Source organism: Limanda limanda, chromosome 9, assembly GCF_963576545.1.
Source record: "Limanda limanda chromosome 9, fLimLim1.1, whole genome shotgun sequence".
Taxonomy (NCBI): domain Eukaryota; kingdom Metazoa; phylum Chordata; class Actinopteri; order Pleuronectiformes; family Pleuronectidae; genus Limanda; species Limanda limanda.
Window position 1 is genome coordinate 15,726,683 of NC_083644.1, and position 26,721 is coordinate 15,753,403.

A 26,721-nucleotide genomic window follows, 5' to 3' on the forward strand; every position below is an offset into this window, starting at 1 on the left:
ACGGGACCGGTGCCCGGGCTTGTTGGGACCGGGTCGGGAGCAGGTTGGGACCGGGTCGGGAGCAGACTGGGACCGGGTCAGTGTCGGTGCAGGAGGGCAGCAGTACCAGCAGCAGCAGCGGCGGCAGGAGGAGGATCACGGTGACAGGGGATCTGTGTGAACCCCCCGCCTTGTGCAACACATCTTCTGTTCTGCGGTAAAGATGGCGGCGTCAGAGGGGGCGCGCAGCTGCCGGACAACGGCAAGGCGATTCTGAAAAAGCTCCACAATTCACCGAATCCCACGCCTCGGTTACCGTCGTGTTTCTACTCGGACACCGTCCGGATCCCCGCAGTGGGACCAGTTGCTGTCACGGGCCTGGGCTGCGGTTTTATTGTTAAAGGCAGGGTGGGTGGGTTTCACCGATAGCTGCTAACGGTGGCTAACGGGCTAGCCGAGCGGGCTAACACGGGCTAGTCAACGCTAGCTAACGGTGAAGAACAGCAGGGAGGGGATTGAGGAAGAGACGATTCCGGCCAGGCCGCTGCAGCTCGGGGGGGAATGTGAGCCAGAGGTGCGGCAGGGGGGGTTCGCTCGCTTCGTCCCACACGTCCGTACACCAGTCTCCCGGGATGGGACAGCAGGTAGGCCGCGTCGGGGAGGGCACATCGACCGCTCTCCAGCCGCCACAGCCCCACGCGTCCCAACCGCACCAAGGGAAGGGGATCCGGGGGAGCGGCGCCGGGAGGAGACCCCGGGAACCCGGCAGCAGCACCGGGACACCGCCGGGCAGGACGGCCGCAGTCAACGTGCCCGATCCGGGGATCAACATATTCACGCTGCATTCAGGTAAATGGAGAAACACGCTATGAACCAGGGGGAAGACAGAGGAGTGAAGTTTGATGTGATTGCTGCTGACTAGCGACTGCTAGCTGAGGGCATGCTAGTTTGACAACGACGCGTTAGCGGAAATAGCCATGCCAACGAGCATTAGCTTTCCATCTCATCCATGTCTCCCTCTTTCTCTCTGAGTGTGGGTTTATTCCTCTGTTGTCTGTGTGCAGACATGGGGCAGTTTATTCAGGGAAGGGATTTCTCACTTGATCACATTTCTCACCGCTATATCGTTCTGTTGGAGCGTGTTCACCAAAGATCAAGAGGAGAGAGTGTTTTTTGAGGAAGAGGAAGAATCATGTGGTCCCGGTGTGTGGGATTCACTCCAGCAGGTCACCTGGTTAAGGATCTGTCTCTGTGCTTTACTTGGACTGGTAAAGAGTGATTCTTGCCTCCGGAGGTTTTGCAGCAATTCCACTCCATTAACTCGCTGTGGCAGCCACCACAGGCTCACATTACAATACCTAGTGGCTTTCACATGCTCGCTTACATCCTCCGTCTCATCATCTCTGCTGTTCCAACGCAGCCGAGCAGCACATTGCACAGTTTGATCCCGTGGGAAACCTGTGTGAATTATTTAACTCGACCGTCATCGTGTGATCAGAGTTCAAAGCTACATGCGTGTGATCAGGATTTAACATCCCAGCATCTCACACGATCAGTGAGTTCAAGGGCTGCGGGCATAATGTGGCTTGTGTGAAACATTGACCCAGAGAAGAGAGCTGGTAGCAGTCACCCCTGCAGCCACCATGTTCCTGCCCCAGAGCCATAGCTGTGCATCGGTATTGTTATCTGTGAGTCATAGAGAACAATGCAGATCTACACTGACTCTCTCCATTGAGCTATGTAGAAACAGCCCAGCGGTAACTCCTCCGTGCCCTAAATGGCCTTCCTCCTCCCTCCCAGCCTTCTCCCCTCAGGCACCTTCTCACAGAGGCTGATCCGAGCTTTAATAAGTAATGAAGATGACAAGATGTCAAGATTTATGATAATACTCCGCTTGATTGTACTCTCCCTGGGTGTGTGCCCAGTGTTGTACTCGACGCCTGTCTACCTTCAGTCAGCCTTGTTCCTCACTGGTGTCGTTCCTCCAGTGGACGGAGCGTTTACGCAGCACTTCTCATGTGTTGTTTAGATGTAAAAACTACTGACGCAGCTTGCTTAGTTTCCGCAGATGTCCAAGACCCAACTTCCTCACTGCATTGCAGCGAGGTGCAAGCTTTTTGGGGAATGGAAAGCCTTTTTTAATTCCTGGCCGTCACATCTGAAAAGCAACCCGCCCCAGTTTGAAGTACATACACCAGACAGACAGACGGACCGACTAAGTGCAGCACCTCTCGAAGTCGGCGCTGCTCGGTTCTCGTCGATGTCAGGGCAGGAGTGGCCTTTTTATAGCAGCCAGGATGCAGTCACATAGCCACTCTGCAGAAAGACTTCTCCTCTTCAAAGTACACAATAATAGAACAAAGACTCCTAAGTGAGGACGCTTGGGACTGTGCGTTTGCTCCTCCACTGGCGATCAACGGACCTTTTTTCTGTTAGTCAGTCAGTCAAAGTGATAATGATGCAGCCTTGTCTTCCGTGTCTTTGTGGGTAAAATTTTGACTCGATTCTTTGTACGGAGGCTGTTGTGATTGTCAAGAAAGAAGTTGCTGTTCATTAAGGCTACAGAATCTTTCCGTTTGTAAAATGTCGACAAATCACATTGCTGATAAGAAAAGAAGCAAGCAGCTCGATGAATTAATAATCACATAAAAGTCGTTATTTCTGACCAAACTGAATCAACCACTTGATGAGGTTCCTAGATTTGTTTTGTGTTTATTTGACAATGACGTCACGTCGACAGGTCTGAAGATATTGATCCCTTTTCAAGGAAGTTGAATTGTCAGAGCAGAAAATGTAAGTTCAACAACAGATGCATAGTGTAAGCCAACCAGTGGGTTGTGGTAATGATATTTAATGTTCATATTGCTTGCGTTTCCATAGGCTGCATGATAACAATAATATTCCTGTTGAAAGCTATAAGAGATCAACACGTTAAAGTGGTTTTATTAATCCAGCATCATAGAAACTTTATATCAGACCAGCACAATTCTCAGGCCAATTGACAGATGAGTGATCCATGCTGGCAAGTGTTTCCATGGACCTGGATAAACAGTAACCACGGGTACACTAAGAAAAAAAGCAAATACTATAAGGCAGTGAGGATTTCATAGCTCAACATGGTACTTGGTATTCTATTAGTTGGGGAATTTTGACACGCTCATTTCGAAAAATGTCATGAGCGAGCGCAGAAGCCTCATGAGCACAAAGAAGCAGGCCGAGCATGAGGAGAAGGACTCAAAGTTAAGCACAGGGCAGTAAAGTTGAGTTTTGGTTTTGAGTAAGAATAGAGCAAATTTGCACACAAGCAGGTGCTGGAGGCAAAGCATTCGAAAATCTAAACGTGAAAAGAAGAAATAATACACTCAAGACCACGCTCTTGAATACATATAGGAAAGAAACTTCAGCAGTAAAAAGGTGGCTATGAGGAATGCATGTCTGTGTGTTGAAACCACGTCTGTGTGTTCCTACCTGACTTTCCACAGTTTCTGTCCATATATGTGAAACCACTGAGTCGTTTTAGGGAAGACAAACACACGAGCATCCCTCTCCTTCATGTCGCCTCAGTGTGTTTTCCCAACTTCTATAGATTCCTGTTGTGGGCTGCTCTTGGTCTCAAAAGGCGAGTCAGCTAAATGTCCCCCTGCTCAGGTGTGCAGCAGTTCTTATCAGCTCATCATTAATTAAACACCCCTGTCTCTGTGCAGCATCCTACCAGACAGACAGGCCAGCGAGAAAGCCCTGAACTTAACAAGGACGGACAGGGCGCAGATCGCCACTGTGCTGAATCAAAGGGAGCCGTCCAGACAGCCACCTCTGTGTGTATTGGTCAGAGTGCAGAATTGGTGAATGGGTGGCTGCGACATATTGATGGTTTCTCCCGTTTATAGCCCTGTCAGGAGTTCAGAGATTTCCATCCCTGCTGTGGGTTGAATTGATGCAGACACTGCAGGGAGAAGAGTCCTTGGCTGTTGGACTGACACAGAGATGTGAGAAATGACTCTTAAATAGGTTTTTATTTTTAGAGGATTTGTCACTTTAACGTCTCTTCTTATTCTTTATCGTGCTTGTGTGTTAACCTGTTTGCTGTACTGACTGTGTGAATAAGCAGCAACAACACTTCTGAAAGTTCCTCATAAAAAGAAAATCAACAAAGCGATTGGTTTATCTATTTTTATGCTATCCAGATCATAGAAATTGGGGCAGACGGGTGGATTGGAGCATTTCTCGGCAGCAGCGCTGTGAATGCAGCGCAAGCTTCACCCAATTTGAGCGCTGTTAAAGCTGCCCATAGGAGAGAAGAGATGCCTGGATCCTTTCAAGGACCTAAGCTGATTTGCATCGTGGGTGAAATTAGATTAGCAGCAAATCCACTTTTCTATGGACTCAATGCGCTAATACCCAGACGACCGGGATAAGTCACACTGCAGCTTCTGCTGTATCTGGGGACACATCAAGTTTCAGACACTTCAATGGCCATGGGAGAGATTTAAAAACAGGCTTTTTAAAATACAGTAGCCTGGAGTAAAGCTTATTTGTTGATTAAGATCTAGTCAGTTAGTCCTTGTAGCTACCATTAACCACTAGGAGGAGCCATGGCCACACCTTCTCTGGGTGAAACTGGGCCAAAATTAGGGCAAAACGGGTGAGTTTGACTGATTGTTTCAGAAGTGACAGTAAGAGTGATCCGATAGCTGTGGTTTAGAAGCATGAAGCGTTTAAACACAATCATGGTCTTCTAATTGAAGACTAAATAACATTGTGCACTCGAATGGTTTTATGTTTAATGTTTCATGTATATCTGTGTATTCGTCTGTATCCCAAGACTGCCCTGTTCATCACTGCAGGCGACCAGCTCTGCTTGATTCCTCTCTGTTGAGCCCGGGTTGTTGTGATCAGCCTCGTTCCTATTTCAACTTTCAAAAAGTAATGATATTTAAAATGGAAATATCCCTTAAAATGCATCACAACGGCACGTGAGCTTAAGTTATTGCATACGATACCCAATCCAAAGATTTATATAGATGTAATTTCACCAAACTTTAAGAGTCGTCTTGTCTGTTTGTGCGTTCCAACGTTCAGTCACTGCCTTGAGCCTTTGCATCTGCTACCAGTCATCCTCGTGTAGCTCCCAAAACCACAGTCCTAGTTGTTAGTCGTTGGCCTTAGCTCTCTTGCAGCTTATATCATTAAAGGGCGAGGATTAATCTGAACACTGAGTGATTGGCTGTACAGATGGCGAAACCATCCCTTGAATCTGTCCGCTTTAAAACACCAAATGTTTTCAGCTTTGTGCAGAGCTCATTCCAATTTGTTGCAGTGGCCCATGGTTAAATCCAGAGTTTTCACTCTTTCGCTGCGATGGTGCAGCAGAGAAAACGATGAGATATGGGGGAAGGAAAAGGGGCCGGTCGCTGTGCCAAGCCTGTTAAGAATTGATTTGCTTCCAGGAGCAGTCCTCTGTTGCTGGCATTATCACTGCTGCTTATCTCCTGGGTTGCAGGGTAGAGACTTGGCTAGAAATGCGAGCTCACATATTCACCCACACACTTACTGTAAACACACACTTGCACACACACTCGCGCTCTTTCTTTTCTTTACATCCTTGTCGGTGAGGTTGTAATGTGGTGCAACTCATTCAGAGGATTATTTCGCACGTCCTCCTCTGTCAGTGTAATCGCCCACCAGCTGACCAGTCAGTCAGAAACTGTAATCTGGGCGCCCTGTGGCACCACTGTACTCAAATACGCCATGTGATGTGTGTGAATATTCTGAGAATAGAGAGAAGTTGTTGCTTTGATAAGACTTTTAGTGATTTGTTTGAAGAAGGGATTACTCCTTACATTTCACCCTCTGCTCATTCAATAACGACGCGTCCCTGTTGCTGTACTGACATGTTATCATTGAGTATAATGATAATAATTATAATGGTGTAGATAGTCAAGTTAGAATTTTGAGAGTTTTGTGTTAGATGAGCCGAGAAACCTTATACTACAAATCTGTTGTGTGTACATAGTAAACCGTTACTCCTGGAGGTTGGTGTTTGCAACCCGGGGCCTTTCAGCTCTCTGATTAAGAGCACGGTGAAATTCAAATCTTCCCCCTGGACTCCAGTCTGTTCATTAAACTGAGTCATTGTAAAGCGGCTTAAATCTACAACTAACACAGCTTAACCGCACCACACACAGATTAGCTGTTCAGACACCAAATAACTCTGGCTTCTACTGTAAACCCTCATTAGAAAGAGAGGAGGAACACCAGGAGGCAGCAACAAGGAGAGTGTGCTTTTCAGGCTTTGGAGAGATTTGCTGCGGTGGACACGCCCCCTTTACCTGCGGGGCACATAAACACACACCAGACGTTTTACATCATCCACACGCAGTACATGTTTGTGACAAGATTGGGCAATTCTGCAATGAGGACAGCGGGCTAACATCTACAGAGCCGAATGTTAACTTTTTGTTTTGCAACATAGCACTGGTGCTACAGAGATTGATGATTTTGTAGCATTGGCCACAACGTACGAGCACCATCTCTGAAACCTATCACAGGTATAGTGCATGGCAAGCTTGTTGCAGTCAAAGCACAAATATGCAAATTATTTTAAATGATAAATTGTGAGTGTATGTGCACGCAATAATCTTTGTTAAAGTTCATTCACCAAGTTATTACGTCTCTGTCAACGTGCTAAGAAACAAGGGATTACTTAACTGTGGGATTTTGGAGTTTGATGCATGAATTCGCTGCAGGAGGGGACTCGGTTTTTACTCACTTGCCAGAAATACCAAGTAGATTAGCAATGCATCATCAAATCACCTCACACATGAGGAATTATATTGACCCTCATATCACAGTCTACACACACATGTGCTACAGGGACAGTTTGTTTTGTAGCAATATACATTTGCAGCCCTGATAAACTGAAGTCATGTTTCGGCTTAATATTTCCATTCTGAATATTTATGTGCGCCTTTATGACTTCTATTGACTTCTATTACACTTTCTGTTTGGCTGGGATTGACCAATTTTGGCTGAAGTAAAAATGTGTAACAATTCCAAAGGCCTGTTTTTGCTATTTGAATTTTATATCACAGGGACTAAATGATTATCTCTACTCTGTTCTGAACAGGTCAGAGAGCCCGAGTGACTTCAGGCTAATTCTGTGTTTTGAATATATTAAAATATAATTAGTCAATTAAAATATCTATTTGCCTAATGTGTGAAACAGACGACTGCAAATAGTTGGTTTCAGGTCATTATATGCTGCGAATCCTTTCCGCTGTCACATAAAGAAGCACTCAGCTTATTTATTTTTTTGCCAGCACACCTATAGGGAAGCACTTAGAGCCCATTATTAACCCATAACAAGCCCTGAGAGGGGCAAGGCAGGGTGAGCTGTGGGTTAAGGCTCCATTCTTCTCCATTCCAAGATGATCCGCTGGCCCTTAGGCCCAGACCGATGTCTGTCCACTCCCTAATTGATGCATTTCCATGTAGACAGCAAACACCATGGTTGTATGGACGGAGATGAATGGAGAACATTCACAGGCGTTCCCAGCATGTGTGTTAGTGGAATTACTCACTCAGAGGTGTTTGCAACACCAGGATTTGTATCTGGGGGGTCTGATTGAGGCAGACGTGCCTGTGTGGACATGAGGGAACCGTGGGCATGAGGCAAGTGCATTCATGTATTTGGTTGTGAAGAATGCAGTGAGTGGTGTACAAAAGTCTGAGACCACTTTCCGGTGCAAGCAAATGGGAAGATGCTCTCAGACGTTTAGACCCCGCTGTGTTGAGTAACACGGTTGATGAACTTATTTTTGCTTCAGACTGATATCAGTAAACAGAAGAGCAGTGTTTTCAGACAATTCATTTCAAGTCCTCATATCTTCCTGAACCAACACAAACACAAACACACACACACACACACACACACACACACACACACACACACACACACACACACACACACACACACACACACACACACGCCCTTGTGATGTGGCATTAATGAGGCTGTTGTCTTTTGTCCAGTCCTCTTGAACAACAACTGACTCATGTCTCCTCTCCAGCTGAGGATTCTCTCTGGACTGCTTCTCAAACTAAAGATGGATTGCTTAAAAACAGTGTTAGTGACAAAAAAATGTCATCCACTATTGATTCATTTTTCCTATAAATATTGAATCTATAAATGGTTATTTTCATTACAGATTAATCTCTAGTTTATTTTCTTCCTTAAACATATTTTCTGCGAAACATCTGACAGCTATGAATATTGTGCATCACAGCATTGGCCTACAACACTATGGGTTGTCTTTAAGTGTCTTGTTTACCAACAGTACAAAACCTAACTAGAATGCCACCCATAAGCCCAACACACCCTTATTAAACCACATGTTAGTCTATGGATCTGCACCAAATTGCACACACTCACAAATATCAGTGGCGTAATATCATAATATTATCGCCTGATGAAAAAATCCTAGATCTGCCCTTTTGTCTGGATCCGTGATAGAAATTAATAGGTTCTTTCTTAGGCTTCCTCTCTGTAGTTCCTGCGTAATCCTGCCGACAAACAAATCAATGAACACGGGCCAAAACATAACATTCTTGGCTGAAAATACTTCATAGACACAAAACAGAGAAATCTGAGACAGTTGAGAAGCTGCTACCATTATTTTCTGATCTGATCTTCTGTTGGATGTGCGTCATGAAATGAATGGCAGTAGTGGTCTGGCAGTTGTTGCTCTTCCTAAAGTTTCTCCCATGTTTTTCCACGTCAACATGTTTAATGTGTGTGTGTTTCTTTTTGAAGTGAGAGGCACGGAAGGATTGCGATGAGTCTTATAGAGATTTTAAAGCCGCCAGACATAAGGTGATTTGGCCCTGTTTTAATGAAACTCAGTTGACTTCAGTCCTTGTGTTTCCCTGAGCATTTCTATAAGTACCTGGCTGCATATGTACATGTTTTAATATGTTAAAATTTTTCCTTTGATGATATCACAAACAGTATGTCAATTACTATGCCTATGAGACAGTTGCTCTAAATCATTGCGGCTCAGTGTGATTCAGTGACGATTAGAAGAGAGTTGTATTATGTTACTATATTACAACATACACTCGATTACTGGTATCAGCCTCTCCGGTTCCAGTGCACTGATTTCTTTCTTCACCTTTCTGTCTAATGTCGTCACAGGATCCAATCAGGCCTGTCCTATTGGCTTATGTAATGTCTTGTATATCAGTGTCTCATCCGAGTCATTGTCTCAGGTTTTTGTTTGGGCTTCCTGCAGGCAGCAAGCCATCTATCTCCGCACCAGCATCACTATGTGCTCTGTTATTTCTGGATGTCATGTTGCTATGTTTTGTTCTCCAGCGGCTAAAAATAAACCCTTACCTCGCTGGTCACGGGCTTCAGATATGAACTGTATTGTGTTTGATGAGGGCGTGTAAATGATGTTATTGTTTATTTGTTTTGCACAAAGTTGTTGGTTTGTGGAGTGAAAGCTTTACTGACACATGGAGACACACAAAGAGAAGCAGGGTGCAGGGGAAGCCAAGGAGATAGTGTCACCATTGATGTGTGTGTGTGTGTGTGTGCATGTGATGTGGATCGGAGTGTCTACACGTCAAGGGTGCTCTGGGTCCAGGGTCACCTCTGTCCCAGCTGTCTTAGGGGCTGCAGGCTTGGCATGCCCCTCCGACTTGCAAATACCCTCTGTGCTCAGCCTAACACAAAAGCCATAGTTTCTTCACAGTGCACATGTGCTACACTTGACAACACACACACTCTGAGGCACCCGGACGGGCACACGACAAACCCCACGCAGGCCAACTGCTCCCTCAATCAAACGCTTCTTCGCATGAGGCTTTAGCTTGGCAGAGGAGACCAGCCTCTTGCAGTGGGCCTGAAATAAGAGATTTAAGAAATATCCACTCAATGAAAGTGGATCATGCTACTAAAACAATTTAATGTAATAACGTTATTTAATTTGATCCATAGAATACTTGAGTAATACGTGATTGAGTTTCTGGTTGCGTCTTTCAGTTTGTTTTAGTCTGAAATTGAGATTAATCGAGTTGAGACCTTTAGCAGACGCGCATGCCATAAAATCACTCTTTCATTAAAAACATTCTTGAGGAGCTGTGATGAGATATGTAGCCACGTATGTAAGAGTAGCAGCTCGGACAGTTGGCTCAGCCGGGCTGCGGCAGTTGCAGTCATGCACATTTACACACATGCTCACACACTCACAGAAGAAAAGTGGGGGTCAATAGGACCTCTCCTCCCCCTGGGGAACAAGACAGACCATCTGCCGTTGGCCACAACGCTGGTCCAGGCCTCACACACTCCCACAGTCACTCAAACACACACACACACACACGCTCAAACAATCACTGCAACACACACACGTGCACACACGTGAATTCAGCTCAACTTTCCTCCATACCCTACACCCTGCCCTACCCCCAACCTCTGTATCCAGACGCCTCTCTCTCTCTGCCATGTTTTGCCATCCCGTACACTGCGTTAAACCACAGCGAATATCAGTCATGTGTGTGCTCTCCAGATGGACCTTGGAAATCTTGACTCCTCTTGGCCACATCAAAGCGAATAGGGGAGTCTGCAAGTCACCACTGTAACTTCTGAAGTTAGGGTGGTTTGATTCAAGGACAGCGTGGGTAAATATATTGTCCAGGGGGTCTCTGCCTCTCATTCAGCATTTGTAGTTCCACAGTGAAGGTGATGTTTTAGAGGACGAGCTTGGGCTTCGTGTTCTTTGCCAGGAGAATGAGCTCTTGTGCTTTCAAGCCTCCATCGTCTTAAGTCGAGAGCTTTAAAACTGTTGTTCGGAATCAACACAGTGGAATCAAGAAAACCTCTGTGTTTCTTTGGATACTAGGACCGGTAACAGACCGGAAGATGTACTGGGAACTGTGGCTGAGCCAGGTCACGGCCAGTGCTGCGCTACAATGCATGCTGGTCCAAAACAAAGGTGAGCAAGCCTTGTGTGTAGTTGTTGTGGCACAGATAACGCTATGGATATTTTAGAGCTACATATTATGGGATATGAGAAAGATCCTTGTATTTATTTAATCCTATATTTCAGTGTGTCGATCACACAGCCTGGAAAATCGCTCTGCTCTTGTGTGTGTATTGGCATGTGCTGGCCACATGGTGCAGACTAACAATGGAAAAGGTTTAATTTCTGAGGGAATTTCTGCCAACTTTGCAAGATTACTGCAGTGGCACACTGTTCTTACTAAATTCTTTGTCAATGTGTCAGAAGTTTAGATTGAAAATCCTGCATCAATGAATGAGACTTGCTTATTGTGGCCTGATGCTAATTTAGTAGTTAATCAAGGATTTCACACCAGCTTTTGTTGTGTTGAGTTTTATGACGGTCAGGTTGGTAACATGAGGTTCCTCTTGTATTTATTAGTTTGGTTGTCTCTTCAATAACTAGACCTATGACATATTTATATCTATATTGCGAGTTGCTGTGGCTCAGGCGGTAGAGCAGGAGTCAGCGGTTTGATCCCTGTCACCCCTATTTCACGTGCTGAATTATCTTTGGGCAAGATACTGAAACACACAAAACCCCTGATGGCTGTGCTGGCAGTGTGTGAGAGATGTGTGCTGCACACAGATACACTGTATGAATGAGTGAAAAGCAAAACTGTACTGTAAAACAATTTCTGTGTTCATCAAGACGAGTAAAGGCTCTGAAAATGCCGACCATTCACCATATGAGACAAAATATTTTCCTATATTGAGGAATGTGTTACAGCTGTGAATCATAAAACAGAATGTGTCTATATCTATATTACATATTGGTTTTTATTTTGATGCAATTCAGCATTGCGTTGGACTAGTTCTTAAAAAAGGAAATATGTCTTGTTTTTTTGGCCACTTTTACCAAAGTCTGACCATCTTGGTAATAATCGTATCTGGTCTGACAGTCCAAAGAAATGCTGCAGGGGAAAGAAACAGTTATGAGTCGGTGGCAGATGCTTAAAACAGAAATCACCATAATTGTCAATGAATTGTGTTGTCCTTTTCTCTTTAAAATACAAATCATACCCATGGGATTTTTTTCTCAGTATTTTATTTTATATGAACTGTTGAGTTGCCTTTGGACAAAGATAAAAATGGGACTAGATGATTCAAAACCACTCCATTATACACAAATAATGTTGTATAGTAATGTAGTTTATTGCCATATCCATATGATCCAAATCATATTGCCACATCACCCATTTTTATGGTCATTTAGGAGTTTGTATTACCTCATTGTTGTTTAAAATATGTTCACATTGTCAAAATATAAACATTAAACAGTAAAATACAACTGTACTATAAACAACATTCTCCAAAACAACAGAGTTAAATAAACACCTCTGGCTCATTCATAACGAAAAACTAAATACTTTTTAAATATAGGGTTTGTTGTTTTGGTTTGTATTTATGTTTGAATTTGCTCTATTTTCAAACGAGGAAGAAATAAAATTCAGGGCAACAGCTTTTGTGTTTTTAAAAGTAACTTCTTCCCCACTCCCGGTCCCTTCATTTCCCCACCCTCCTCTCCCACTCGCTCACCAGCTGTCCAGGCATGCAGTGACTTTGGCAGCAGCTGTCGAGTGTTGTACACATTAGCTACGCATGTACGTGTTCATAATTGTGTGTTTGCGGGGGCGTGTGTTAGGCAACTATGGCGATCACTGCATCCTGTGGAGCGAGAGAATCTTTCCTATCCCAGTTGCTCCGCCCTCCTGCTCTCTGTATATACTGGCGTAAAACAGCACTCTCCCCTCAGATCTTACCTAGCCCCGACGAGACACGGCAGGTTTGTGTAGTCAGTGATAACAGTGCTCTGCAGTGAGTGGACTGGTTAAAGTAATGCTTCTGAGGTGCCTGCAGGCAAGCAACAGTTTCGAGGAGGAATGGACAGCTCTAAGCAACCATCATCGGCACACTGGGTTCAGGCAGGAGACTGGGCCTGGACAGACAGGTAGACAACCTGTAAAATGGACACCCAGGATTAAATCTGTATCATTTGTTTAGAAGGTATCAGTCTTGTCACTGGGCCGCCCTGAAACCAGGGGGGGGCATGGGATAGAGAGATAGAACAGCAGCAGGACAGTACCCTCTTTACCTGTGGGAACCATGTTGCTTGTTTACAAGTCTAATGATCTATCTCCTTTCTCTCCAACCCTTTGTCCCCCTCTCCCTCCAGAAGCTCTCCACCGGCCGTTCGGTCTGGACTCTGCGGCGCTGACGGAGGCGGTGCGCTGGAGCTCCAAGGAGAACCTACTGGGAGCGGCCGAGAGCGACCCCAACCTCTTCGTTGCACTTTATGACTTCGTCGCCAGTGGAGACAACACGCTCAGCATAACCAAAGGTAAACAATGACACAGGACAGAAGAATAATTGCGTTGACCACAAATCTTTAATTCATCAGCTGCCTCAAAATACAATTAAGTCTTGTCGTGTCAGTGTGATGACACAAGACTTGAAAGACCTGTGTTCAAGTCTGCTGAGTCCATGCATCATCACTTGAGGTTATTGTCTAGGAATGTGATGTTAATCCTAGGAGAGATTTTTTTCCATATCGTCCTTAAGCAACACTGTTGACATATGTAGCAACAGAGCAGAGTGATTCCCTCACGTGTAGCAAAGAGTCATCAGTATTATCCCAAGGGCACGGCTGATGATTGACAGGTCAGCGACTCCCAGAAACAGTTTTTGTGTTTTGAAGTGTAGTTATGACATAGGAATGTTGTGTGTCACTCGAGCTCACCTCATAGTAACGATAAATATAACTTTTCATGACAGCAGCAGGCACACATAAACACACTCAAACTATATTTTAATTATTTTCCACCACCTGTGAGCCAAGTGTGTTACTACAAACTACAGCAGAGGTTAAAAAATAATATTGGAGCTTGTTATCTGACAACCATGCAGGCAGCACAACTAAAATGCTCTAATTCTTGAACGATGACCAAATCATTTCACCATTTTCATAATCTTTCTTCTCCTATCTGTCACAAACACTCTTTGTTCAAACTTCCTCTCTTAACCATCAGCAGTTAACCAGTCAACAAGCTTTTCCCCTGAGCTTAAAATATCCTCATATGATCCAGAAGCTTCAGGCTTGTGTCCCGAACTGATCTAAAACATTAAACGTGGCAGTGTGTTAATTACCCATCGTTTTAAGGCTTTACAGCCCAGTCACTGCCTGGGATGGAAATGAAGTTTAGACCCTGACTCATGGAGTGAATCTAAGATTCCTCTCCACATGGGCACTCACACAGGCTTCACTCCACTTTTCCTTTCTGTGTCGCATGGAAACAACCCCAGCCTCCAGTGCTGTGTTAATATGGAATTTGTTCAACTGTAATAATAACAGGTGGAGGATGTGCACAGCAGAAAGAGGCTGATCACAGAGAAGGATTTAGCCGGCTCTCGTCTGGGGCTGATAACTGTCTCCTCTCCGTGCCAGGCCAAACCTAACTAGGCCAAACCAGGCTAGGCCCGAGCAGAACCCAGCTTCAGGCACACATGGTGTGTGTGTGAGAGGGAGGCAGTCAGTGTTTCCACTCCCACAAAACCTAGAGAGACAGGAGACAGACACAGAGGAGACTGGTGGATTGGTGGGCTGGATGTGGACAACCAGCTCTGTTTAATGTAGCTCTGTGGATTTGCTGGCGTAGCGTCTTTAGCTCTAATAGCTCAACCTGCAGCTCTGGTTAGTGGTCACATGTTGGCTGGCCATGTTCATCTTACAGAGCAGACTGGAGGTCTGTACTTGTTACTGTTAACTCTAGGGTATTGGACTTATTAGCGTCCGTCTGCTACACAATCTTTGTTGCTACCATTTGTCACAGTTTAGGGCATAAAGCGACTGACTCATGATAGCCTGAGGCCACGCTCAGATCAACTTGAGCAATGTAGTGGAAAAAGCAGCCCACTCATTCATTTCGACAAGACATCACAGCGTGGGTGCTGACGCAGGGGGGCTCCATTTTCAAAATTGCAGGGTTGTCTGGTTAGGGCGTCCCTCTGAAACAATGAAGCATCATCTGGCAAGGTGATTACATTTTCATCTGCTCTTTGTGCTTGTTAGTAAGCAGAATTATGCAAAAACTATTGGGCAGCAATGAGAGATGGGGCGCTTTCCAACTTCTTCATTGATTTCTTAGAGAATAATTCATGTTTATGAGATTGATATTTATGAGTCTTTGCAATATGGTACAGTCTTATATAAAACTCCAGATCTAGTGTGGCTTCATAGGGAGACCTTGGCAGAGGTAAGCACTCCACTGAGTGCGAGTATTGTTATTTGAATAGTTTTATTCCTGGATGTAAACAGTAGAAATAAAGGAAGTCTAGAGGATGAGCGGTAGAACTGCAGTGATGCCTCCACTGGCAGATGATCAATGCCGGCCCTCCACTGTCAGCCCTCCTTCTCCTCTCACACCCTTTTCCCTCCATCTAATCCCCCATCCTACCTGCAGGACTCATCACGCTTCCTTTCTGTGTTGTTTGTTGTACCAACGGCTCCCTCCCTTCTCCAGTCTCCCAACACATCAGCCTCTCCACTCCCTCATCTCTCGCGCACTGACGTCAGAGACAGATCCGACCAAGTCGTTACATGCCTGGTTTTGCTGAGCCTTCTATGACTGATCCGCAGTTCACCCAACCCTATCATTGTTCCATACTTTGGATGTAGTTTCAACAAGAGGCCCGGTTGTATACGTGGCTCCTCTCAATTATATCACATTCAGTGAGTGTTAAGGTATTTTGACCAGTGTGGTGACCTCATTAAAAAGTGCCCATGTTGTTATTGGACCTAAAACAAACAACAGAAATCCTCTAACCAGAATCTGATAAGTCTTCGTTGATTATTTAAATATTTAACTTTTAGGCATTTGTGTTTTGGCATCGCTGTTTATCGAGACACTCAGTAACCATCAGGCCGTTTCTGCCACTCCCCCCGTGTCCAGGTGAGAAGCTGCGTGTGCTCGGCTACAACCAGAATGGAGAGTGGAGCGAAGTGCGCTCAAAGAATGGCCAGGGCTGGGTGCCCTCCAACTACATCACACCAGTCAACAGTCTGGAGAAGCACAGCTGGTACCACGGGCCCGTGTCTCGCAGCGCCGCAGAGTACCTGCTCTCATCCCTCATCAACGGGAGTTTTCTGGTCCGGGAAAGCGAGAGCAGCCCCGGGCAGCTGTCCATTTCTCTGCGCTACGAAGGGAGAGTCTACCACTACCGCATCAACACCTCCTCTGATGGAAAGGTAAACAGGCACATGAACAATTTGGGCCCACTTCAAATTTGGTGGCTTAAGCTTTGTGTGTGGACTTCACCAGGGTTCACCTTTGCTTCTGTCATTGTCAAACCTTCATGCATGTTCCTCCTCCTCAGGTGTATGTGACATCCGAGAGCCGTTTCGCCACCCTGGCCGAGCTGGTCCACCACCACTCCACTGTAGCCGACGGCCTGGTCACCACATTGCACTACCCAGCACCCAAATGCAACAAGCCCACAGTGTACGGGGTGTCACCCATCCATGACAAGTGGGAAATGGAGCGCACAGACATCACCATGAAGCACAAGCTTGGAGGAGGCCAGTATGGGGAGGTGTACGTGGGAGTGTGGAAGAAGTACAACCTCACTGTGGCTGTCAAGACGCTCAAGGTTGGTCGATAGATTTCTCTGAAAGCAAATGTAGAAAGACGTATTGTAAAATATCCTATCGTTATCGTAGGATATTTAAACAGCACTGTTTAGGTTTTAAATGATGGCGCATGGGCATAAAAATGGTTTTAGATCACCACCTGCAGGCATGTTTTGGTATTACATGTCATTATCATTTAAGAGACTATGTAACATTTTTCTAACTGTTACAACATGTCTGTAAAAAGCCTCATTGTTTTCTTTGTCCCTCTTTCTGTTTCCAAAATAACAGGAGGACACCATGGAGGTGGAAGAATTTCTAAAAGAGGCAGCCGTCATGAAGGAGGTTAAACACCCAAACCTTGTTCAGCTTCTCGGTCAGTATTAATGAAAATCACTGATAGTATTCTATTGTTAAACCTTTTTTACATTTCATGTGCCACTATGAAACCTACTTTCTTGCCTCCTGAATAAACACCGTTGCTTGCTTTGACGCACACGTTAACACTTTTTTTGTTGGCATCTGTATTCTTCATAGGTGTGTGTACCCTGGAGCCCCCGTTTTACATCGTAACTGAGTACATGCCACATGGCAACCTACTGGACTACTTGAGAGAGTGTGATAAAGAGGAGGTGAATGCTGTTGTGCTGCTCTACATGGCCACACAGATCTCCTCTGCCATGGAATACCTGGAGAAGAAGAACTTCATACACAGGTAAGGGGATATTTAGAGTACAACGTTGTGTGTTTGTTCTCACTTCTTGCATTTGTCCACACGTGTGAAAAAACTCTTTCTCTTTTCTCTCTTCCTCATTTTACTCCATTTCCCTCTCCTTGCCCCTTAGGGATCTTGCGGCGAGGAACTGCCTGGTCGGTGAGAATCATGTCGTGAAGGTTGCAGACTTCGGCTTAAGCAGGTTGATGACTGGCGACACATACACTGCCCACGCTGGGGCCAAATTCCCCATCAAATGGACTGCACCTGAGAGCCTCGCTTACAACACCTTCTCCATCAAGTCTGATGTCTGGGGTGAGCAGCACATGTACATGCAGTCAAACTGAGTGTGGATTGTTTTCTACCCTGTACTTCATTTCCATTGTCCTGATGTTTGATCTTCTGAAACTTCCCACCTTACAGCATTTGGGGTGCTGCTGTGGGAAATTGCCACATATGGCATGTCTCCATACCCTGGCATCGACCTTTCTCAGGTCTATGACCTCCTGGAGAAAGGATACCGCATGGAGCAGCCTGAGGGATGTCCACCCAAAGTCTATGAACTCATGAGAGCATGTAAGTAGGAGCAGTCTGGCCTTCATTTGACATATTCACCAAGTTCTTACACTGCACTGGGAAGACATGAATAGACTGACAGCAGGTCAACCTGTTTTTAAGAAATATATACTTTTGATTTATTTCCCAATATCTCTTGTATGTACAAAAAACATTTAAAGTCTCATGTATTTGTCAAATACTGCAATTCCTTGTAGTAATATGCCTTTTGTGTGTCTCTCTACCAGGCTGGCAGTGGAGCCCTTTAGACAGACCTTCGTTTGCAGAGATTCACCAAGCCTTTGAAACAATGTTCCATGACTCCAGCATCTCTGAAGGTACAATAACACGTAGCTTGATCTCAGTTCAAATTAAGTTTCATATTTGGTCTTAGAAATGTTTAAATCCGACTCTCAGAGTGCAGTTATTAGGCTGAACATGCAAACTGGATCTTATTCAGAGTACTACTTATTCAAACTAGGCATGAATTAAAGTTACAAGGAGGTTTTCCCTCAAAAAGTACAATGAATGTTAACACTTATAATTGTATTGTATTTGTTCAGCATCTGCACAGAATATGCACTGTGTTGATTTGAAGTCAACGCTGCCTCTGAACCCAGTATTTTCTTCTTTGTGCGTTACAGAGGTGGCGGAGGAGCTCTGTAAGACGGCCTCCTCTGGTCACTGCGGACCACTGCACTCATTCAGTCACGACATGCCCCTGTTACCTTCCAAATCTCGCACACTCCACAAGCACACAGAAAACAAGGAAAACATTGAGGGTGGACTGGATGGGCGCAGCGACCACGGCACACACAGCCACTCAGGTACAACCAGGCATCCCCGCCTTTCTACCCACCAGTCAGATGCAAAACATTATGATTCTGCAGGTATGCAAGAGGACTCCGATTCAGAGGGTCGACTGCAGCGCCGCCGCGCCCGACGCCTGAAGAGAAGAGCCGTCATTTTCCTCAACAACTAAGAAACGATTCTTCAAGTAGAGCCTGACAGAGTTCCCACTAATAATCTGATTTCTGATTTGAAGTTCAAGGTTCATCACATACTTCATCCATGAAATCTAAGCACTCATGTTCATGTCATCCAACACCAACTGAAATTTTGAAAGATAAAAGTAACACTCAAATATAACTGAACCCTAAAATATAAAGGTTTAATACAATTTAAAATAATCCTTTTGTCCTATTAAAAGAAACAAAAGTTGTCCCATCTATGCCAATGTTTCAAAGCACTGAGGGAAAATACCAGAGATAGATACTCTTACTATATATGATATGAATAATATTGCCATTACTGTAATGTAAATCAAATCTAAGGAATTAATCCTTATGTATTTATAATATTTGCTAACCCTAATATTAAATTTTAATTACTTTTCGTTTGTTTGTTTGTCTTGTTTTGTTTGAGTTGTTACTAACCTATTTACTTACTGTTGAAAATAAAATGTTGTTCATTAGTGTGTTTGCTGAGGGATCTTGGTGTGTGTATGTTTATGTAAAGAAGACGTTACTCTTTGTTTGTGTCTTGTTTGTTGTCATTGTGGCCATTTAGTTTATCTTGTATGTTTTTGTCCAAAAAACACAAGCATTCACAAATAAAAGGAACAGTAACGTTAAAAAAAAACAACAAATACAGTAAAACTTTACACATTCAGGACCTTTCACAAAGGCATAAAAACAAGAGTTGTCACAAAACAGAAATAGAGAAACGGTTTCTCCACCAGTGGTCCTAAATTATGCAAGATAATGAAAGATTAAAACCACAGCCTATATATTATTTTAGATTTTCATGTATGATCAGGTGGCTGTGGCTCAGGAGGTGGAGCAGGTTGTACACTAATGTCAGGGTTGGAGGTTCCAGCTCCTGCTCTACACATTTAGAAGTTTCCACAGTTTGCACCCACTGGTCAGACTAGGACCCTGAACACCTCTGTGTGTGTGTATGTGTAAGAGAGAGTTCAGGTGAATTAAGCCTCTTTGGATAATGTGCTATAGAAATCCAGCCATTACCCTTTACCACAATGCGTTCTAAATATTTGATTGTATACATTATATTTTAAATGCACATGCGACCGATGAAAATGTGTTCTTATTAACACAGTTTTGTTAACTTGCTAAAATTTGATGTGGCCTTTTTCACTTCACACAACATTTGTACAAAAAAAAACAACTAACTGCTCTTTTTCCAGTATCTCCAACTTACTGTCTGTGGTGCAATTGATGCAGCATCCTCTGTTTATTTATTTAAAGGCTGTGAAAATCAATTATACTTGCGCAAAGTAGCACAACAGCTTTCCTCGTATCGGGGATTGGGCAGTTTCTCTTAACCCTGTGTTATCGTCAGGTCCCAGAGGTGTATTTATCATCCCATCTTTTACAAGAGCAACTTGTAAATCGTTGAATTAATGTGTTTGCACGAGCGTGAGTGGCATGGATTGAAAACTTTCCATTCCCTTTTGCTGAAATGTCTTTTCCTTCCTTATATGTCCCCCAGGAGGAGAGAACAGCTTTTAGAGAGAAAGGGAAAATGCATCTGAGATAGAATGTACAGACATGTGGAAATTCAGAACAATATCTGTTTTTACTTGTGTTTTGTAAGATAATAAGCAACCTTTGAAAGCTTTGGTTTAGTAATTCGTGGCCCTCTTGTCTTCCCAGGTTGGGCTTCATTGCTGGGAGGTGACAGTCGATCCGGTGGCTCACCAGCTCTGCCCAGAAAACAGCAGCCACGAGACAAATCTCCCGGCAGCCTTCTAGAGGACACACAGGATATGGGCACATTTACACGAGACCGCAAGACAGGCTTCTTCAGCTCCTTCATCAAAAAGAAATCTTCCTCCTCCTCCTCATCTTCGCCATCCTCCCAGCTCCAACAGAACCTTCCGACGCCGCCCAAGAGGAGCAGCTCTTTCCGGGAAATGGAGACGCAGCCTCACAAGAAATATGAGCCCACTGCTGATTTCTGCGCTCCTCCTCCTCTGCCCCAGTCAGACAGTTTAGGAGGCTTCTCTGCCTCTCCTTCCCACTCCCACGGGGAACCCACCCAGACTCAGTCGCGCTGCTGTGGGGCAGCGTTCGGACAGAAACCCTCTAGCCTAGGCTCACAGGTGACGAGCGGGAGCAGTTGGAGCGGGTTGGCTGGTTTTTTTACCCCTAGACTCATCAAAAAGACCCTGGGGCTACGGACAGGAAAGACAACCTCTTCAGAGGAGGGCGGGAGTATAGTTGGAGGGCCTAAACCCTTCCCTAGGTCCAATTCTACCTCCTCTATGTCAGCTGGGCTGCCAGACCTGGAGCGCATGGCTCTGACTTTACCCAGGAACCGCAGTGCTAAGCCCCCTCTGGAGAGAACTGCCTCCACAACCTCCCAGCCAGAGAACGGGGCGGCACGGCCCTCAGAACCTCTGCTGCGGAGGATGGACGAGGGGACGGCACAAATCAGGGAAAGGCCCAAAGCCAAGCTCCTGCCCCGGGGCACTGCTGTAGGGGTGAGGGCACCAGGAGTAGGGGGGGAGGTTGGGGAATCGGACAGTCTCTCCCGGGTCAGAGAGGCTAGAGAGGAGAGTGGGGGGGGACTGGACAGGCAGCAGAGTTGGTCGTCTCCCTCGAAGAGTTCTAGTTCCAGCGCTTCCCCAGTGGCGGCAGGCGCACCGACTCACAACCACAAAGTCCCAGTCCTGATCTCCCCGACGCTGAAGCACAGCCCAGCGGACGTGCACCTGGTCGGTCTCGACTCTCAGGGGAACCGCTTCAAACTGCTGTCTGAGCACCAAGCAGACCGGGACAGGCCGCGACTTGTGAAACCCAAGTGTGCTCCTCCTCCACCTCCCACTCTGCGGAGCCTGCAACACTCCTACAGCGGAGACGGAGAGGAGCAGGTAGGAGGTGCACCCGTGGAAGTGAACGGAGACACATTAAAAGGTCACAGGTCAGGGCGACCCTCTGTGCCACCACCACAAGTGCCGCCCGCATCTTCCTCCTCCTTTTCCTCATCATCTTCTGCAACCACCAACACGACTCCCACCAAAATGGCCAACGGAGCCGCCCCCACTGCTTCATCCTCACACACAGCCGGTTCCAAAGTGGCACTGCGGCGAACCCGGCAGCAGGTGGAGAGGGTTCCCCTGGAGCGGGCCAGCCGCGAGGCCCTGCTGGTGTGCGCTGAGTGCCTGAGCAGTGCCCTCCACGCCAGCTCCGAAAGCCCCTCCAGCAGCCAGGTGTTGGACGCCGGCCTGCAGCTGCTAGACTACTGCTCAGGTTACGTGGACTGCATCCCTCAGATGAGGAACAAATTTGCCTTCCGAGAGGCGGTGGGGAAGCTGGAGCTCAGCCTGCAGGAGCTGAGGGCTTCGTCTTCAGGAGGAGGACTGGGCAGCATGGGGCCCAACACTGTACTGGACAACCTGCACAGCTGTATAAAAGAGATTAGTGACGTAGTGCAGAGGTAGCCACTGTGACAACACCAACCGTCAACGTCAAACCCCCAACTACCCGACAGATCGCATATATTGCCTTTTTATGTTTCTGGTTCTATCGACAGCTTTTTCGAGGGACGAAATGAGATGAATCTCTAAAGTACCTCGGAGAAATCTCTACAAAGTGTAATCTTTAATGTTTACAAACGACAGTTTCATAAAAAATGCCAGTGTGGACACTAACTTTGCTCTGACCTGTACATATTGAGAAATGTTTATACTGAACAAAATGTGGTTTTACGTCGCACCATGAAATGTTTTGCCGCGGGTCTCCACGCCGCCGCGATAATAACGGCCTCTTTGTTAAATGAATGTCGAGTGTATCAGCTGTGTGTAGCCCGGAGAGCAGGTGAAAGCTCCCTCTGCTTGTCTGTCAGTCCGTCACATTACCGAGCGGGAACGATGGCGGTTGTTTCCAGCCTCACTGAGAATACTAGACAAATGTTTTTCCCTGAGAAGCTTAAACAGAGTTTCACAAATATGTGAATCATGAGGCTCCTGCACAGTGTCTGGGAAATGTAGTGACCATAAGCCATTTTTAAAGCCATTCGGGGTCTCAATTCGACATTTGTGTTTGTGTGCAGAAGTGTTTTTTTTTTTTTTTTTTTTTTATATATTTTGGTTTTATTTCAGAGATTGCATCTGACAGTCAGTATTTTTCAGGACTTGGACAATTGTGATAAAAGATGAGAAGATGAATCTCCCCAGAATTGCTTGTTTTAGATATTTGAATCAAGTCTTGTTTTTGAGAATAATCTCTAGAGAATGATCAGGTGTTTAGACGGTGACATTCCCGGAAAGTGAGACCATTGAAAGCTATCGAAGGGATCACTTACAGCATTGTGTTCATTTTACAAGCATCTAGCTAAGTAGGCTCAAATAAAAACACTAAGTTTACGGTTTGGTACATTATCAAATCTAACGAGAACAGAAAAGATTTATCAATCTATTTTGTTTTTTTCCCACAAGACTGACACATTAATCAATGAATGGGGGGTGTCCTATCGTATGCACAGCATTTGTCTTCGCTTCAGTGACGTGACCGATGTTCACACGTTAACACAGTGCCACAAACAGGGGCAGATCCCCTAAAGCATTTCAATATTTTGGTCCAGTTGTCCTTGCGCACTACATTTCTCTTCATGTATTATGAAGCGTTAAAAGTGTGGAGTGAGGAGAGGGAGAGCACAGGGTAGCACATGAGCAGGTGAACTGGGACAGTGTTTCTATAAGTGTCCTTCTGCGTATGGACAGTGCTGGATTCCCTGGAGCCTTGTCATGGCCTCAGTGCCTCAAATACTTCAAAGTTATCGACGCTACGCAAACTCAGAGTCCTGCTCTACATGAATCACACAGTACTGATCTCTCAACAAACAAACTGCAGTATGTCTTCAGCACATGAACGATTTGTACATTATTTGGTTTAAAAGAGGAAAAGATGATTTTTTTCGAATGTTATGTATGAACTTGAATTTTAAATTATTCTGTTTTTTTAATTAAAAGCACAGACCTATTTTGAGAAAAGAAAAAAAAGTGTAAATATTTGATTTATTTCATATCCAGGAAACGAAATGGTTTATGTGGGGGTCACAGCAAAAAGAGCAATGTTTTTTGTGACTGTAGAGATGTATTGAGGCCCATCCACCCAGATCTGAATACCTGCTTTATGAATGTATTATTCTTCAGTTCTGAACCCGGCCGAATGTCCATCTGCACAACTCTTTAAACTCTTATGGTGTCATTTCTTTATTTATTATTTTAGACCTTTTATTGGCCTGTACGTCTCATATTTGGGTGACACTAAATCATTAGTCAAAAATCAGCTGCTCTGTTTTTTTGAGCACAAATAAAATTGTGTACAGCACACTCACAACTCACATATTTTCTTTCTCTACCTTTTTCTTAGGCTCACATCTTAATTTACACTGGATAAGACACATTGGTTTATCGACTCATTGCATCTGAATATTTCAAAAACTAATCTATAAACACTGCAGGTCCATAACGTCTGTTAATGATGCTTTTCCAAGTAAAACTTGTCCTCTTTTTCGTGGTGCATTTCATAACATCTCACGTTAATGTGTGTCTGTAAAATGCCTATTTTCTTGCCAAACAGAAAGCTTTGAGAAGTGTAATTAACGTCTACTCACTGTGCATTTCAAACACCATGGCCAATTATTTTCCGTGATTCTTGTGCCTTTGTATGAACAAACATCTACAGTTACACTGTCACTACAAGAAATCAAGAATGGGAATGTTGAAGTCCATCGTTAAAACATTCATGTGATGTCTTTTCTTTGCCATGGGATTATGATTGTTGTCACTACAGGATGTGTTTTTGTCGTTCAGAGGTTAAAGATCAGATGCAAACTTGAAACCAAAAGGTGCATTTTCTACTCTTCAGATTTTGTATTTGGACACTTATTCAGTTACAGGTCATTCAAACTAAAACACCTGTTTGGTCGCTTGAGCCTGTTGCTCTATTATCCTCTTAATTTCACAGAAATGTTTTCCTTAATAATTGCCTTGCACCATTCTGGCCTGTTAAGTTTCTATTGGTTTCAGTGCATCTCTGTGAAACACCTCAACAAAGCCTCATGAAAAAGTGAGATAAAAAAAATATGTGACCATCTCGAATCAAACGCATTTCCAGCCTGGATGTGTTTTTTGTTTTTATTTTTGGGGTTGTGTTTTTTTAATAAACATGTAAAGATTCAATCAGTGATTACAGTGTCAATAAATTGATTGGGTGCCAATGGATTTCCCCCTCATATCTGTTATCTGAACCGATGCTGTTTAATTTTTTAACTCACCACATTCTCATTATCAGTCTCATGCATTGTCTTTCTTTACGATGCCTGCATTTATCCTGTATATCTGTTGTTTTTTCCTTCTGTCTCCCTGTTCTGGTGAGCAGCTCTGGAGAATATGTGTACACATCATTATACCAAAGGCCACTTCTTCAGATGTACAAGTGCAATGTAAATCCACCCACACATATATACACACACACCATAATGGAATATGTGAATCTAAACAGGGATGAAAAAAATGGCAGAGATGTTAACATTAACTTTTTTATTGTACAAAAATATATTTTGTGTTTTTGTTTTTTTTTTATTTAAAGCTCACGTTATATTACTGTGAAGTTCTGCTTATCAGTGTTAAGCCTATTGTAAATAATAAAGATATTGATGAATACTGTTTCGATGTATGTTGTTGAGATGCCTTAAACTGTTTTATTTATTTCAGATGACTATTCAGGATTTTAATTTGTGTTTAGACTGTTGCACGTTATCCTCTTTAGCCTCACAACATGTAGGGTTTGTTATGTGTGAGGAGTCGACAACGCTTACAAGTCTTAAATTAATGAGCGCTGTCTTGAAAACCATACATAGAATAAATGGACATTGTAAAAGTTATCTGAAACAAATGACATTTGAGATGTAATAGGTAAGCTGCATGAATCAATGAAAAGCCTTTTTTATAAAAACTAAGTAAACAGTGATGTTCATGTGAAAGAAAAATATGAAAAAGTTTCCCTGACTTCAAGTTGGCCATCAGTGCAAAGCCAGAAGGTTTTCAGCTCAGAAAATCAAGAAAATAACAGCATAACATAGAGTAAATAAAGAATAAAATACAAACAAGAAATTCCATTTTTCAAATGGAATTGTCAAATCAGTTTTTCTACATTCAACTAATCCACAAAAATATTTGTTTTACTTCTTGAGGTGTTTTAAAGCGACATAGTTATAGCAGTATTACGGCTTGAGTGTTTTTAACATTTTTATGCAAACCCTTAACTTACAATATGTTTGAAAATACATGTCACTTCATAAGGGAAAGGGTTGTTGACTTTAGCTCATACATGTTGGTAAATTTAAGTAGTAGAAGTACTCTACTTGTATATATGTGAAGTACTTGTACTTGAATATTTAAATGTGATGCTATTAAATACTACATTGAGGGGAATATTGTGCTTTTTTTCTTTTGCAGCTTTGGTTGCTACAAAAGAAAGAAATACATGCAAAACATTGGTAATACAACAGGATGAGTTCTGATAGATTACATGACCACGGTGTAAATAAATACATTTATTTGTAAAACAAGGTGACAAAGTGCTTCACAAAATCCATGGCAAAACAATGAATGAACTAAAATAAAAAGTATTCAATTCTGTTCCGTTTTGCGGCGCCAAGTCATAACATTATAAGGTCAAGACAGTTTATGGTCAAGACCTTAAAATCTAAGAAACAGTTCTCATGAAGTATATGAACTATAAACCTCACACCCTG

At 44.0% G+C, this 26,721-nt stretch overlaps 1 protein-coding gene across 1 annotated transcript; it reads left to right on the plus strand.

Annotated features, from left to right (window-relative positions):
- The first annotated feature begins 548 nt into the window (after positions 1-548).
- Positions 549-25,636, plus strand: abl2 (c-abl oncogene 2, non-receptor tyrosine kinase). The gene is made up of 11 exons (XM_061078439.1): positions 549-828; positions 13,215-13,379; positions 15,988-16,283; positions 16,412-16,684; positions 16,956-17,040; positions 17,202-17,379; positions 17,510-17,694; positions 17,803-17,955; positions 18,183-18,272; positions 18,579-18,761; positions 20,610-25,636. The coding sequence occupies exons 1-11, from the start codon at positions 612-614 to the stop codon at positions 22,397-22,399; spliced, it is 3,615 nt and encodes a 1,204-aa protein (XP_060934422.1). The 5' UTR covers positions 549-611; the 3' UTR covers positions 22,400-25,636.
- Positions 25,637-26,721: the final 1,085 nt, after the last annotated feature.